Source organism: Podarcis raffonei, chromosome 1, assembly GCF_027172205.1.
Source record: "Podarcis raffonei isolate rPodRaf1 chromosome 1, rPodRaf1.pri, whole genome shotgun sequence".
Taxonomy (NCBI): domain Eukaryota; kingdom Metazoa; phylum Chordata; class Lepidosauria; order Squamata; family Lacertidae; genus Podarcis; species Podarcis raffonei.
The window spans coordinates 20,554,341-20,571,918 of NC_070602.1; the positions used below are offsets into that span (position 1 = coordinate 20,554,341).

General features: G+C 45.9%; 1 protein-coding gene across 1 annotated transcript in view; it reads left to right on the plus strand.

Moving 5' to 3' along the window:
- SYNE3 (spectrin repeat containing nuclear envelope family member 3) overlaps positions 1 to 17,578 on the plus strand; it is an 89,638-nt gene that overhangs the window by 65,898 nt on the left and 6,162 nt on the right. The window contains exons 16-18 of the mRNA XM_053375800.1: positions 1,228 to 1,380; positions 3,096 to 3,245; positions 5,923 to 5,961. Of these exons, the coding sequence (XP_053231775.1) occupies positions 1,228 to 1,380; positions 3,096 to 3,245; positions 5,923 to 5,961 (342 nt within the window). The remainder of the gene's footprint in view (positions 1 to 1,227; positions 1,381 to 3,095; positions 3,246 to 5,922; positions 5,962 to 17,578) is intronic.

Here is a 17,578-nt window from a genome sequence, read left to right on the forward strand (position 1 = left end):
CTGAGTTCTGCTCCTTGGTGGTTCTCAATGGCAGCTGGTAGGAAAGCTTTCTGCCCACCAACAAGCATAAGAAGGAAAACTCCTTGGCATCTTCCTGCCCCCCTCAGAACCAAATTTCAGTCTAACCTAACAGCAACTTTTGGGCACATTTATAACGGCAGCAGTGGGTTACCTTGTGGGTTGAGCAGAGAGGTTTAAGATCTTTCTGCCCAGTCCTGTGTCACAATAGGACTAATCCTCAAGGATCAACAGTGCGGGTTTCTCTGTTCATGTGGCCCCCAGAAGGCAAAAAAAGGGCTAAAAAAAGGGTTAGTCACTCCTGCTTTTTTTTTCACTCCACCAATCCAGTTTAAAAAATCAAATAGTGTCCCAGTCTAGTTATTATTTATTATACAGTGGTACCTTGGTTGTCGAAAGGCTCAACTCCGGAACAAATCGACTCCCGAATGCCACAAACCCGGAAGTGTTCCGCTTTGTGAACGTTTTTCGGAAGCCGAACTTCCAACGCAGCTTCTGCTTGAGTGCAGGAAGCTCATGCAGGCAATCAGAATCTGCGCCTTGGTTTTCTTTTCTTTTCTTTTAAATAATTTTTTAAAAAATAATTTTTATTGAATGATTTTATGTTACAAAAAACATTACAGCCATACTACCATGAAATATAATTGAGAAATAAAAATTACATACATCAATAATTAGTTTGTTATTTGTTATTTACCGTCTTATTTCTTCCCAAACGTTCCATACAAAAACACACATATGTCTTGAACGGTTTCGAGAGTCGAATGGACTCCCAGAACAGATTAAGTTTGAGAACCAATGTACCACTGTATTTGAATGCCATCCTTCATCCATAGATGTCTGGATGATTTGCAACATAAAAATGCAAGTTTAAAAACACAAAATACATATTAAAAGCAAACCAAAACAATAATCTCACACCACCTCCCACAAACACATTTAAAAGGATACAGGATGTTAGTCAGCCAAAGGCCTGGTTGAAGAGGAACGTTTTCCCCTGGCTCCTAAAGGTCTATAATGAGGGCACCAGGAGAAACTCCCTGGGAAGAACATTCCACAAATGGGATGACAGAAGACAAGATAAATGAATGATTTGTTTCATAGCTGACTCTGCTGGGCATGGGATACAACTATTCAATAACTCATGGGGGAAAGTGCATGCCCTTGTCTTCTACATTTGTGTCTTTTGCAATTGTTTCTGCAACCCAGGAGAACATGGCCAAAGAGGAAGATACAGATGATCTCCAGCTCATCAAGAACTTCGACCAGTGGTTGCAAGAAGAAAATGCCAAGCTGTCCAAAATTCTCGCCCAGAAACCATCCAGTGGTGAAGAGCTTAAAGCAAAGCGCAGCAAGTTAAAGGTTTGCTCCACTCCACAATGCTGCGTTAATTTCGCATTACTGTATGGTGTGCTTGCATGTGTGCTTGAGAAGACACCCCAGTCTGGTCTGTTGCAATGGGTTAGGGACGTTGGTCCGCCAAGCTCAGCATTGACTGCACTGACCAGACTGTAAGCTGCTCTCCAGGTTTGCAGGCAAAAGCATCTCCCAGCCCTCCCTGGAGATGCCAAGAATTGGACCAGGGACCTCCTTGTATGCACAGTTTGTGCTCTACCACTGAGCTGTGAGCCTGTCCCCAATATCCCCAGAGAAGTCTCTCCACATCTTTCAGACTAGCATAGTTTTAAAAGTAGTTCAGAGTGGGGTTGTAGAGTTGGAAGGGAACCCAAAGGGCATCTAGCCCAGTGCTAAAGAATCCTTGACAGAAGGCCACCTGGCCTGTGTTTAAAAACCTCCAATGAAGGTGAGGCCACCAGAATCTCCTTTCTTATAACTTGAAGCCATTGGTTCAGGTCCTCTGCTCTGGAGCAGGAGAAAACAAGCTTACTCCTTCTTCCATGTGACAACCCTTGAGATATTTGAAGGCGGCTGTCATATATCCTCTCAGTCTTCCAGGCTAAACATGCCCAGCTCCTGCAACCATTCCTCATAAGGCTTGGTTTCCAGGCCATAGATCACCTCGGTCACCCTCCTCTGCACACGTCCCAGCTTGTCAATACGGTCGTACCTCGGAATTCGAACAGAATCCGTTCCGAAAGTCCATTCGACTTCTGAAACATTCGACTTCCAAAGAGCAGCTGCAGGAAGCCCCGTCGGATGTTCAGCTTCCAAAAGAACGTTCGAAAACAGGAACACTCACTTCCCGTTTTCGATCGTTCGAGAGCCAGAACGTTCGACTCCCAAGGCGTTCAGGACCTGAGGTACGACTGTATCCTTGTCTTAGCTGGTGTTTTCTTCCTTTACTTCTTCCTTGTAACAGCCCTTAAGATATTTGATATCTAAGATATCTCCTCCTAGCCTCCCCCTTAACCAGGCTAAACATATCCAACTCTGTCATCCTTTTCTTCTAAAGTTTGGTATCCAGACCCTTGGAAGAAATATATAAATATAAAAAGGTAAAGGTACCCCTGCCCGTACGGGCCAGTCGTGTCCGACTCTAGGGTTGTGCGCCCATCTCACTTAAGAGGCCGGGGACCAGCGCTGTCCGGAGACACTTCCAGGTCACGTGGCTAGCGTGACGTAGCTGCTCTGGCGAGCTGGCACCAGCGCAGCACATGGAAACGCCGTTTACCTTCCCGCTATAAAGCGGTCCCTATTTATCTACTTGCACTTAGGGGTGCTTTCAAACTGCTAGGTGGGCAGGAGCTGGGACCGAACAACGGGAGCTCACCCCGCCGTGGGGATTCGAACCACCGACCATGCGATCGGCAAGCCCTAGGCGCTGAGGTTTTACCCACAGCCCCACCCGCGTCCCCTATATATAAATATAGTTAATATGTATTTATGAAATATATAGCTATAAAACCATGTAAAATAAAACCAGGCAGCTACATGGGAATAAAAAAATGGGAAGTGTCACTGCTTTGTGATCCGCCTTCCCCTTTGGAATTATTTGTGAAATGCCCCCTAATTACTGTATGTGTAATGGTAAAAGGCGGTGTGTTCTCTCTTCACCGCTACCACTTCCATCGTTTGCACAACAAAACGGTGCTTTATCTCCCCACTTTCCCTTCCAGGAGCTTCAGTCTCGCGTCCCTGAGGGTCAGCAACATTTTGAAGATCTCCTGCGCCTTCGGCCGATTGTTAAGAACTCCGATGATCTGGAGGAGCTGCGCTACCGATGGATGCTCTACAAGTCGAAACTGAACGATTCCGGCAACTCCTTGGTAGGCCTTGTGATCTGAGGACAGGTGGATCGGGGATATTTTACATTACACACTGGGAAGCCAGTGTGGTGTAGTGGTTAAGAGCGGTGGACTCGTAATCTGGTGAACCGGGTTTGCTTCCCTGCTCCTTCACATGCAGCTGCAGGGCTAGTCACACTTCTGTGAAGTCTCTCAGCCTCATTCACCTCACAGAGTGTTTGTTGTGAGGGAGGAAGAGAAAGGAGATTGTTAGCTACTTTGAGACTCCTTTGGGTAGTGATAAAGCAGGATATCAAATCCAAACTCTTTTTCTTCTTACCCCATTTAGAATAGGGGTGTTAGGCTTGCGCTGTTCCCCTTCTACCCAGAGGAGCCATATTGTGCATGGTCATAAACAAAGAAAAGATGCACAGTTATACTTGGATAGGAAATGGGTATATTGAAGTCTGACGGTCAGATTCACATGTTTCGTGGATTATTATTATTATTATTATTTGGAACATTTGTACTCTGCAGCCTTCCAAAAAGCCTTCCAATCTAAAAACAAAACAAAACCAGGACGAACAGGGGAAAGGAAACAGGGAGAGGGAAGAGCGGAAAACAAAACTCAGGCACCAATTCTGAGACAGTTTTTCTTCTAATGACCAGCTGGCACAGTTCAGGGGCAGCAGGCGCCTGGTACAGCTGGTCTTTTGAGAAAGCTGATGGGTTGAGCCCTGCTTCCCATCTCAGATGGAATGACTGCCCCCAAGTGACGGTGGAAGGAGAGGAGGTTCAATGGAACCGGTCTAAAATGTGGAATATCACAGGGTGCTAAAAGGAGTCTATGATTATCCTGTGTCCCATGTTGTTGGTACCCATCAGTTCAATGCATTAGGCGGGGGAAGATGTTCTTGGGTTTTGTTTGTTTGTTTGTAGTTGTGCTGTGCAAAAATTCAAAGTCCTTGAAACTGACACTATGAACCTGAGTCTTTATAGGTGGATGCATGCGTTACTAGCTGCCAACAAAAGCAGCACCACCTTCATTTTCTTCCACTGCAGGGGTGGGGATACTCAGCCCTGGGGGCCAAATGCAGTCTTCTATGCCCCTCTCCCTGGCCCTCAAAACTGTCCCCAGCCCAGGCCACACCCACTCCCCAGGTCAACATTCCTCGCCGGCCCCGTTTTACACCCTTGAAAGTTTTAGTCTCGTAATCTGGTAAACAGGGTTCGCTTCCCCGCTCCTCCACATGCAGCTGCTGGGTGACCTTGGGCTAGTCACACTTCTCTGAAGTCTCTCAGCCTCACTCACTTCACAGAGTGTTTGTTGTGGGGGAGAAAGGGAAAGGAGAATGTTAGCTGCTTTGAGACTCCTCAGGGTAGTGATAAAGTGGGATATCAAATCCAAACTCCTCCTCTTCTTCTTCTATGGAGGATAGAAAGTGGGGGTGGGCTGGGGAGTGCATGTTAAAAACCTAGCCTGTAGTACGAAGGGAATATTGACATTCATTGCTCCTTCTAATTTGCCTCTGGCTCTGCCCACCACTGGCATGCGGTCCCTGAAAGGTTGCAGAGAATGGAATGTGGCCCTCTGTCTGGAAAAGGTCCACCCCACCCGTCTCTGTTGTAATGGAGGGGGGAAATGTGTGGCTCCATTGCCCTGCACATTTCCCTACCCTGCTCTACTTCACTGGCTGACACTTGCAAGGTTTGGGGAAATGTTGCAACATGCCTTTAGCTGGTCTGCATGTAATTTGGGGAAAGATGCAGAGAGGCCAGCCATGCAGCTCCAATCTTTGCTGTTTTTGTTAGGATATTTCCGTTCCACCTTAAAAGGGAGCAGGATGTTTGTATAACAGCCTGCGTAGTTTCCTGTCTCACAGGATGTTTATGTTGTAAGTTCGTTTCGTTTTTGTCTGTTTTGCCTGAGCAGTCGGAGGAGACGGTCATGATTTCTTTGTTCTGACCAATGCCTAATAAACTGTAAATATGCATGTTCTGCTCTCTGCTTGTGCAACTTCCTGCTGTGTGAATTCTGCTGATATAGTGTGCACTAAGCCTGAGGCTTAGTGTCGCTGAATTGCTGATATTGCCTGACTACGGGAGGTCGATGGATCGTCCGGCACCGAGCTTGGGGGCCAAGATGGACTTTATCTCCCTGGCAGTATCCCAACAGTTTTGTATGAAGAAAGTGCTCAAAATTTTAAGGGAATTTGTTCTTGTTCATTTCCCCAGTTCTAAATGCAATGATTTTTTTAAAAAAGTGGGGTGAATATGGAGTAATAAGAAAGCTAGATGGGAAAAAATACACAACAATCAAATGTTGGCTAAAGTAAAAGTTGGAAGTTAGTGTCCAGTGTCCTTACTCTGTGGTAAATGTGTGCAAGAATCCACCCTCAGCGGTGCGCTTTTACTGTGCCATCTCCTGCAAAACTACAACTAGTCAGAAGGTGTCAGTAAAATCATAGTTATTTCTCTTGTAAGCCTAAACCAGACTTTTAACTTGCTAGGGAACAAAATCCATTTGGAATTTAAACTGGATGTGTGCTATAAAGCTCATTAAATAGAAAATCACCTGCTGCTTTAGCTTGTCCAGACGATGAGAAATTTAAAGCAACATTCCCCTCGTGAAATAAACATTGGCTTATAGGTTCCTAGGGGATACCGTGGTTTCTTTTCTTAAAACAAAAACCCCAATGCTTTTGTCTTTTTTAAACAGGCAACAAGCTCTTTGGAGGAGACAGACACATTTAGAAAGGTAAGAGTGTGTTTTTGTTTGTTCACAGAAAAGGAGAGGGAAGGGCATATGTGTGTTTGTGTGTTTTAAAAACATAGTTGTCCAATAATGAAATGAAATATAGTTTGTTATGGAGGGCATGGCTGCAGGATTAGAATCCCCACAATAAAATTATACTACATTGCCAACAAAGTGTGCCACATAATACGATGCATTCTAGAAGACGAAACAAAACAATGGGTACACCTGGAGAGACATAATCAAAAGCACCCCCACCATAGCATACCCATTCCTCCCAAACAAACTAAGGAAAATCCCCACAACACTAAACAGGTTCACACAGACCATACTTAAAGCATGGAAGGAAGAAGCAGGCAAACTGTCCCCGACCTCAATCCCACTAATCCCATTGGCTCACCACCCACTATTCCATCACGCAGCACAAAACCTCCAGGTAAAAACCTGGCAAATCAAAGGTTCATATCACCTAGCAGACTTCTACAAAAATAACAAAGCCACATTGACACAAGAAATACAAGACAAACTAGGGGACACCCAAATGCCCTGGCTAACACCACCAGCTAAATGCCTTCTTAAACAATCCAGTAGGAAATCAGCAGCAATTAGGCCCTTGAAAACCTCCTCCTAACAACAAAGGGACATGGTAAAGGGATGGTATCCACAATATACAAAACACTACTCCACAAAATCCCACAAACTCCCTAGACACAATCAAAAAACAATGGGATGACATAGGCTATGAGATTAACCCCACTCAATGGACCAGAATGTGGTCTAACCCCCCCCCCTTTAAATCCATATCAATAAAAAGAAAAGAACTCACTCTGAAAAACACCTACAGGTGGTACCTAACACCAAGAAAACTAGTGCTAATACGCCCAGGAACCTCACCAAAATGCTGGAGAGGGTGCACCTCCACAGGCACATACCTCCACATGTGGTGAGACTGTCCCAAAATCCAACTCTTCTGGACATCAGTTATACAATACATATGTAAAACAACTAAACAAGTATTAGAAGTCATCCTAGAACTGGCCGTACTGAACATCTTCCAAGATAATAATGCCTACTCACATTATAAAGAGCTCATAACCCACCCAGTCTCAGCAGCTAGAAGCATCATAGCCAGACACTGGAGAGACCTGTCAAGAGTGAACATGGACCAATGGTATCAAATAGTATGGGAAAACTTACTAGAAAAACTAACCAATAAATTGAAACAGACACAGGGACAAATAGAAGATGCCTTCACCCCAGTATGGCTCCTTTTTATCACATACGTAGCCCAACAATACAACAACAAGAATCCACCGACAGCATATAAATCAATCTGGCTAACCTGACCCCAAAACCCACCCTCTCACACACATAAACAAATCTGACTGCAGTCAACCAAAGACAGCCAACCACACCCTAGGCCACCCCCAACCTCTCTCACCACCAAGGAAATATAACAAGCAAATTGAAAGAGAACCCACACAAGTGATGCTGACACAAAACCCCACACATGCACCAAGTAGAAAAATAGAAGCATTGCCACCCCTTTCTTCCCAACCTAATACTGCATGCAACACTAATGTCTCACAACAGATGAAACTGATCTGTCGAAAACACAACTTGAAGAAAGAGACAATGCACGTATTTTAGTAAACTAATAAATCTTTATTAAAAATTTATATATATTAAAAAAAAGAACAGCCAGTCTCTTTTAGCTCTCTTTGCTTATCTCATTTACCATTAATAAAATTGTAAAGGAAAATATATATAGAGAGAGGAGTGCTTCAAGAACACAGAGAAAGAGTTGCACTTGGTGAAGTCAAAATAAACATTAGAGGAAAGTACACTAAAATGTGAAAGTAATTTTTTAAAGGTCAAACACTTTAAAGTAGTTTTTGCTGACCTGGTGCCTTCCAGTTACTTTGGATATTCCCAGGTTGGGGCTGATGGGAGCAGAAGGTGGCCCCAGGTTGGCAAAGACTGCTTTAACATAGACATAAGATGTATCATAAGCATAAGCAGTTCAGCCATGATGGCTTTGTTTTGAACCACTCCTGGCCATTTTATGAAGTGAACAGTTGAGGAGCCCTAAATGTCTTCTTTTTTTCTAATATGGTTCACCCTTTCCTGGAGGTGTGCATATACAGTGGTACCTTGGTTTAAGAACAGCTTAATTTATGAGCAACTTAGATTAAGAATGCTGCAAACCCGGAAGCAGGTGTTTTGGTTTGTGAACTTTGCCTTGGAATAAGAACATGTTTCACTTCCTGTTGAGTGTGTTCCATTTGTAAATTGAGTCCCCCGCTGCTATGGGAAAGCACGCTTTGGTTTAAGAACGGACTTCCGGAACGGATTAAGTTCGTAAACCAAGGTACCACTGTATGTCCCAGCAGCCTACCATGAGGTAGATTACACATTCCTGTTTCCTCAGCATCCAGTGTGCTCCCACCGCTGCCCTGGAAAGTGAAATACACACACTGTTAGCCACAATTGTTGTTGGTGTTGTCATTTAAATTTGTATACCGCCCTTCATCCGTAGATCTCAGGGCGGTTCACAACACAAAATTACAATATAAAAAAACCACAAAATACGTAAACAAAACAAGAACAAAAACAAACCAAAAATACCCCCCACACACACACACAAAACACATTTAAAAGGGCATCATAAGTCAGTCAGGATGAAGAGGATATATTAAATTAAGCCAGTGGTTTTCAGACCATTTGCCTTCAGGAGAGATCTTCCTCTAGTGGTTTGTCCACTAAGGAGCCGCCAAGAATCTGCTACAATGCCCCTACGATCCATCAGGGAATGTTCTTCCTCTTTCATGGAGGTTCTGATGGAGCTTCATCCGAGGAATTGACATGATCTATATTACCTGCTTAGCTTCAGCAGTGCTGCAACCACAGATGCATCCACATCATTCCACGTGGCTGCACAAGCTTTTGGATTCTGGCTATTAGTAGGATGGGGGAATCAAATGTTGGACATTGCCAGGGCCCGGCTAAAGTCGATTGATTCCCATCTCCCTCCCTCAGTAGGAACAGCTCAAGCGGCAGAAATGTTTCTCTTAGCATCCATTATACCCCTAGGGGGAAAACATGCTGTATTTAATTCTTGATGGGAACATTGCCAGATGCCGAGACAAAAATACAGTTTTCCTCTCTGTAAGGGATGGTTCAAAAGACCAATCAAGGCCATCCCCCGCCCCCATTTTAATATTTGCTTATTTTGCTTGTATTTTTAGATAACCCTATCCCTGCTGGCTTATATATGAACATTTATAGACATATAGAGCTAGTTAGATTTCATGAGCAGTGCAATCTTGTGCATGTTTTGCTAGAAATAGGTTCCAGTGATTCAATGAAACTTAGGCAGCATTCACGCCATCCATTTAATGCACATGTTTGTTAAATTTCTATACTATCCTTCATCCAAGGATCATAGGGCAGTTTTACAATATAAAAACACAAAAAATACATAACTCATATATGCGTTGGCATACATATGTACTAGGGATGCTCAAAAAATTCTCCCCATCCCTTTGTACGAGTATGGAATTACTTTGGTGTTTCTCCAGCTGTCTGCCCTTCTTCCATTTTCAAATATTTTTGGACTTCAGTCTACTGCTCCTCAGGCCCATCTCTCTGCTCACTAACCTCCCAATCCCCATTTTAGAAGCCACCAATGCGCAGGAGTACATATGCATTGACAAAATCAGAGCACAAGGAGGGATTTCACTTTAAACCATCATGGCTTCCCCAAAAGAATTCTGGGGCTACTGTTTGTTAGGGGTGCAGAGAGTTGTTAAGAGACTCCTGTACCTCAGACAGAGCTACAATTCACAGCGTTCCCTGGGAAGAGGAATTGGCTGCTAAACCACTCTGGGAATTGCAGCTCTGGGTGGGGAACAGAGGCCCCTTGCAAGCTCTCAGGACCCTTAACAAACCACAGCCCCTAGTGCTTTAAATGTAGTGTACGCATGGTCTGCAATAATAAAAGAACCATTCCTTGATCATCCCAGAGCATAAAAACCTTGCTTGGATAAATAGCGCGCACAGAGAAAAAGATGTCAGATAGAAAACCAACGGCGAATATGCACTAGCATAATTTTATCCATAAACAGAAGACTGGAAGATTAAATTGAGAAAGCTAATGCGTTGGGGCCTGTGGTTTCTCCCCCGTAGGTTGACAGTAATGGAATAGCTTATTGCCTCTTCGCATACGACGGAGCATTGTAAAAACAAGTATTTTAAAAAATAATGATGATAAATGTTTCTTCAAAGGTTGGCTTCCAAGTTGCTGAAAGTATTGCAGGAGCATACTTAGCGTCAATTGGAAATCAAAGCAGGTTATTTATGGGGTTCAGAAGTTCTTGTCTGGTTTATTTTCTGCAGTGCTCAACCCTAATTAAAGCTCCTTGCTGCGCAAATGATTTGGGCCTCATTGTTTGTACAAACAAAGTAATTAGGATTTATTAGATTCATGACTGCCTAATTGGTTCCCTTTGAGATGCTGTGGGATGTAATCTCCTGGAGCAGATGGAGAGTCAGGATCTGCAATTGCGTCTCATTTAGAAAGTCGCCACTGATCGTCGGACCAAATAAGTTCAGCCAGCCACGAGCGATGCTAGTTCACTCGCTCCTTCTCTGGAAGGCTCTTGGTTCAGGTCCTCATGCTAAAAACATCAACGAGAGTAAAATTCTTTCACTGCTGTAAAACAGAATTTTAGAGTTGGAAGGGACTTTTGAGGTCCTACAGCCTAGTTATTCAATGCTCAGTGAAGGAATCTGAACATGAAATCTTGCTGGATGAGACCAAAGCTCTTCAACTCCAACATCCTGTTCTCACAGTGGCCAATCAGGTCCCTATGGGAAGCCCAGTGGATATACTAGGACACCATGCTCCTGATATCAACCAGACATCATTAGAGCTTCCTGGATGAGGCCGTTAGCCCATCTAGTCTAGCATCCTGTTCTCATAGTGGCCAACCAGGTGCTTATGGGAAGCCTACAAGCAGGACACTGAGGCTCTTGGTCTCAATTCATGTGGTCCTCAACTTTTGATGAGTGTGGGAAGGAAGTCCCACTGGGATGGAATCTGGGAAGGAGAAGGAATGGGAATCCTCTGCAAACAAGGAACTCAAGCCTCTGGAAAGAGTGACCTGTCACCTGTTTCATGGGGAGGAAAAGTGTGTGAGAGAAAGAGTGGCAGAAAGAGAGAAATAAAAGAAGGTGGCCACACACACTGTCAGCTCTGGTCCAAATATCACCAGCATCCCCTGCTTAAATTTTACCCTTGGGGGGGATGCAGACCTTGGCAGAAGAAAAGCTCCCCCCTTCACTGAAATACCGTATTTTTCGCACCATAGGACGCACCGGACAATAGGACACACCTTGTTTTAGAGGGGGGAGAACAAGAAAAAAAAATCTCACCCTCTCTGCCCAGCGCCCCTTCAGCGAAGTGGCAGGCGGCACTGCACAGAGAGGGGGAGAATTTCCCCCCTCTTGTTTTCCCCCTCTAAAACAAGGTGCCATTTAAGGTGCGTTCAGACGCCTTCAGGTGGCTGCCTTGGAAGCCTGGAGAGCGAGAGGGGTTGGTGCGCACAGACCCCTCTCACTCTCCAGGCTTCAGGTTCCTTTCGACCTGCTCTTTGGGGCTGGCGGGGGGAAGCCCACCACCAGCCCCAAAGAGAAGGTCGGGGAGCAGTGGAAAGGCACGCGGCTATAGAGGCTCCTGCCATAGCTGCATGTCACCTCTCCAGCCGGGAGAGGGTCGCGGGGGGCTTCTTTAGCCCAGTGCGCGCTCTCCCGGCTGGAGAGATGGCACACGGCTATAGAGGCCACTGCCATAGCTACGTGTCACCTCTCCAGCCGGGAGAGGGTAAGCGGGGCTTCTTGAGCCCCGTGCGCGCTCTCCCGGCTGGAGAGATGGCGCACGGCTAAAGCGGCTTCTGCAATAGCTGCGTGTCACCTTTCCAGCTGGGAGAGGGTAAGCGGGGCTTCTTTAGCCCCGCGCGCGCTCTCCCGGCTGGAGAGGTGGCGCACGGCTATAGAGGCTCCTGCCTTAGCCCCGCGTCACCTCTCCAGCCAGCAGAGGGTCGCGGGGCTATGCTGTCTTCGCTCCGTAGGACGCACACACATTCCCCCTTCATTTTTGAAGGGGGAAAAGTGCGTCCTATGGTGCAAAAAATACGGTAATTGCTTGGATTGCTTGCATGGTTTGGGCATCTCCATTCAAGGTGACGTTCAATATTCCTGGCAGAAATATTGGGAAAGCAGCGACTGCAGAGAAATACATTGCCAACTTTCACAGGCACACTCTATCCAGCCCTGGAGGCTTAGGGGTTTGTTTTTGTTTTTGCTTCTCCTGCCTGTTACCAGAACCATTTTTCATGATATATTTGGAACGGAGTTATATTAATGAACGCTCAGCATAATGTGCTAAAGAGCCCACAGCTCCCCAATAACCATCTCAGCAGGAGTCAAAATGCCTCAGGAGGATGAGTCAAGAGCAAATGTGACTGAGGACAGCTAGGCCACCCGTGCAGCTTGAGTTCAGTCCGAGTGGCACTTTTAAACATTTTAAATATAATTTTCTACACACTGCCGTCTATGCTTGGTGGAATGTTTATCTAATTTTACTATTCTTTTTACAGAAGTCATACGGTTGCCAACTTTTTTTTACTAGCTGTGCTCTTGTCCTTTTAATAGCCTGGCCTGCAGAAATGTAGCAGGCAAAGGTTTACGCCTGGCATGGAGAGGCACCTGCGAAGCTGTGCTAGCCTAGTCACCAGTGAGTGACATTCTGCTGCTCTTCTCCAAGTGTGGAAAAGAGGGGAGAAATCTCCCTCTCTGGCTAATGGCCTGTGAGAGCCTAGCAAGTAGGGCTGCCAATCCAGGACTATAAGACTATTGGTCCATCCAGCTGAGTATTGGCAAATTCCATTGGTCATGGCTACCCATGTACACACACATAGCCATGCTGGCTGGGAATGGTGGAAGGTAGAGTCCAACAACATATGGAGGGCCACAGGCTTCCCAACCCTGGTGTGGACAGTAGTGAGCTAGGTGGACCATTGGTCTGCTCTGTTTAGCTCAGTAATGTCTGCATTGACTGGCAGCAGCTGTCAAGAGTTTCCAGCTGGGAATATTCCCAGCCCTACCTGGAGATGCCAGGGGTTGAACCAGGGATCATCGGCATGGAAGGAGATGCTCTTCCACTGAGCTACAGCCCTAGATAAGGCAAATTCATGGAGGATACGCCTGCCAATGGCTACCAGCCACGGTTGCTATGCTCTACCTCCAGTCAGAAGAAGCAGAGATTCTGAATTTCAGTTTCTGGAAACCACAGGAGGAGAGAGTGCTCTTGTGCTCAGATCCTCCTTGAGGGTTTCCCGCAAACATCTGGTTGGCTGCTGTGGTCATTGGCATGGTCCAGGAGGCTCTGCTTGTATTCTTAAGGCACCTTGGTATAAGGCAGAGGTAGGAAGCCTTTTTTCAGACAGGGGCCACATTCCCTTCTGACAGTGGCAGACTTTTGGCTCTCATATTTCAGCGGCACCCTGTGCAACGCTAAAATTCGGCCTCTCCCCACCTCTCGCACTCCATTCTATAGCATTGTGGTGGTGCCCCAGTGCATCTGAACCAGTCACACTACCCTAACAAAAGGGGTGCTGTGGTCTAAACCAATGAGCCTCTTGGGCTTGCCAATCAGAAGGTTGGCAGTTTGAATCCCCGCAACAAGGTGAGCTCCCGTTGCTCTGTCCCAGCTCCTGCCAACCTAGCAGTTCAAAACATGTCAGTGCAAGTAGATAAATAGGTACCGCTGTGGCAGGAAGGTAAATGGCATTTCCGTGCGCTCTGGCTTCTGTCATGGTGTTCTGTTGCGCCAGAAGTGGTTTAATCACGCTGGCCACATGACCCAGAAAGCTGTCTGTGGACAAACGCCGGCTCCCTCAGCCTGAAAGCGAGATGAGTGCTGCAACCCCATAGCTGCCTTTGACTGGGCTTAACTCTCCAGGGGTCCTTTACCTTTTTTTTAACCCTAACTCTGCCTCTGCTTCTGAGCAACCTTCCAAAGGCTGCAGGCCCATGGTGGATCAAGCGAGAGGCCAAAGTGGACAAGGGAACAAAAGTGACTTTCACCTCTGCATAGGAAGTTCATGGCTACACACACTCATTTCCCTCCAAGCAGACAAGCAAGAGGCATTCTTAGAGTTCCGAGTTCCCATTCCAGCCAGGAAAAAGCACTCAGTGTTGAAGCATGGCCAGTGATGGTTATGGCTTAGGCAGAGTCTCCAGGGCCAGACAGAGAGGCATTTATACCCTGGGCCTGAGGTTTCCCTAGCATTCAGCATCTTCCTCTGTCTGTCTTCACACCTGGTTATTTTGTGCAATGGTCGCAGCTGCCTCAGTGCCTCGCTGTCCTCGGCAGTGTTATTGGCGAGACCCGCCGTTGCTCCAGCGATTGAATTTTTGTGCTCTGCAGAGCTAAGATGCATGGCATTTTGATCATGCCTCGAGTCAACAAGCCCATGGTGCCTTCCCACTCCTTGATCCTGCAGCGGCATCACAATGCTGAAGTTGTGACAGCCTGGGCATTTCCATGGCGACCAGCTGAGTCATTAAGCATGATAGCATGGCTGCCGGATAAGGCAAAGCCAAGCCGAGAGCAGGTGGGAGGGAAAGCCGTGGCAGGAATGCTGGATTTACATGACCTCTCCTGCAGGTGTTTGCCTTAGGGCAGTAGGGAGAAGTTGAAAGGGAGAATCAGAACCATAGTGTGCAGCTTGTTTGCGAAACAGCACCACAGTTTACCAACTGCTTCACATTCCTCAGGTCTCACAACACCCCCGTGAGCTAGGTCACCAGTCTCCCATTTTACAGGTTGGGAACTGAGGCTGAAAGGCACCACAGAAGTATAGTTTTATTTTTTTTTATTTTTTACTTAACAGGATTTATATACTGCTTAATCATCAGATCCTTTAAGTAGATTAATATCCATCTGCCTGGGATATGAAGGCAAAACAACTCCTCATTTAAGCAAGGTTATTTGCTTAAGGTTATTTGAGGAAAATAACCTTAGTTGAGATATTGTAACCCTTCATGCCATGAGGGGGGGAGCTAGGGAAGTGAAGCTTGTTCCCACTCGCCCTTAAGCAATTCTGATCCCCCACACGGGGATTAGAATGTCCCCCTGGGATTTAAGAGATGGAAGATTCCTTTGGGGCATCTAGCTGGGTGCAAGACTATTGTCCTTTGTGCTGCAATTGTTTCTTTACGCTGCCAGGATTATGGCAGCTTTGAGCCACTTACTCAGATGCTAGGCATGCATGTCAAAGCATCCCAAGGGATGGATTAATTTAAGCACCCACTCTTCAAAATCTCATTCAGCTTCCAAGAAAAATAGAAAGGACGCAATGCCAAAAATAGTTATGGGAATGTTTCAGCTCACTGGAGAGCAAGGGTTGTAATCAACTGGCTTGAGGCTGGATTTTTCTTGTGGCCATTACATTCACCATCTAAGAAAAGATTGTCCAACCCCAAACTCTTAGGAATTTCAGTTCCTGCACCCTGGTGGACTTGTAGTTTTGGGGGGATGTTCCAACCCATGAACCTCAAAGAGCTAGAAACCTACTTTTCCTCATTGCAATTTCTGTACACACCCCTGATTTCCCTTCTGTTATGCAATAATGTCAAAAAAACAAGTTGCTGTGCTGTTTCACGGTGAATTTGGCAGGAGTTACTTAAGGCTACATTGAGGCTGCATGCATGCCAAACGTTTAGAGTTCCTACATGCCCCAGAAATAATAACATTGGGGGCTGTAGTTCATTAAGAGTGCTGGGAATTATAGGTCTGGCCCTACCATTAGGTAGAGTGAGTCAGTCGCCTCAGGTGACACCCATGCTTTGAGGAAGATTCAATTTCCAGTCCACTTAACTTCTGTACACGGAATGGTGGGCACCATCTTGTCTGCTTTGGGCAGCAAAATGTCTCGGGCCATCCCTGTCAAAGTTCTAGCTGAACAACAACACACAGCGAAATAGATCCTGTAAACCTGAACTCTGGCAGCCCTGAATCTAGAATTTCCCTGCTGGGTGCATAAGGACGTTGGACAAAGCAACTGGGTGAGAAGCTGAACAAAAGAAATCTTTCTCGGTGCCTCAGCATAGTTAAGAGTGGCAGAGGGGGCTCTCTTGGTAGTTCTGCCCCCCTCAAAAGTGTGGCCCAGAAGGGAGACGTCTTTCTCTAAGTTTTGGAACTCCCTTCTCACAGAGGTGCGTCTTGCTGTCTTTGTTGTACAGCTTCCAGTCATACACTGAAGACACAGCTCTTTACCTTTCACAGTTAAATGAAGTGTGTGGTAAAACTATGGCACTCACTCCTAGTAAAAGAGCATTGGGCAAATCCACGGGAGAGAAAACTATCAATGGCTACTTGCCATGATGGCTATCCTCTGGTCGGAGGCAGTAATGTATCTGAATACTAGTTGCTGGAAAGCACCAGAGGGGGAGAGTGCTCTTGAGCTTCAATCCTGTTTGCAGTTTCCCCACAGGCTTGGCCACTATAAGAACAGGATGCTGGGCTGCATGGGCCATTGGCCTGATCCAGCAGGCTCTTAAAAGGATTTTGTTTTGTGATATCTACCTCTTCCATATTATTTAAGCCTCTCTATTTCGAACTTAAAAATGGAAAGCGTAATGATGGTGGTCAACAAAAGAGGTTTAAAGACTGTCTGAAGGCAAGTTTTAAAAAATGTAGTATAAACACCAACAATTGGGAAACACTTGCCTGCGAGTGCTGCAATTGGAGAACAGCCTTTACCAAAGGTGTCATGGGCTTTGAAGACACTCGAACTCAGGACGCAAGGGAGAAACATGCTAGGAGGAAGGCACGCTTGGCAAATCCACACCGTGATCAACTCCCGCCCGGAAACCAATGTCCCCCCTGTAGAAGGATGTGTGGATCCAGAATTGGCTTCCACAGTCACTTACAGACTCATTGTAAAAACTGTGTTTATGGAAGACAGTCTTCCTTGGCTATGAATGATCGCCAAAGAAGAAGAAGATTATTTAAGCCATACTGTTCTGCTTTTGCTTGATTGTTTGCTTTTGTAATTGTATGAAACCTATTTCTGTTCCGTTGTTGCAACCCGCCCTGGGACATTTCAGTGAAGGGGTGGGGGTAAGAAATCCCATAAATAAATGAAAAATTCACTCTCCCGGGGTGAGACCTGGCAAACATGGACGTGGTTATTTTTAATGTAGACACCCAGGCTGTTATTTCCCCATAATGCATTGTGCCGGTCTGGTGTTCTCTGCCACTCTGGTGTTCTCAGAAGGAAACCAAACCTTTTTGTAAGGCCAGAATTGGATTCCTGGCCCACTTTGCTCCCTTGCCCTTCTTATAATGAGCCATTTTGGAGCAGCAGACCCAGTTGTAAAGGCTACTGCTATACGTTGAACTCAAATTTCACCATCTGTTCCACTTCCCTTTTTATTCTCTGGCATCTTGTAAAATATGAGGCTTGTACAGGGAGCAATGAAAATAAGTCAGCCTGATTGTAAAGTGAGGTGCAAGGGGTGGGGACCCGGAGCTTTCTGCTGCTGTCCAGAG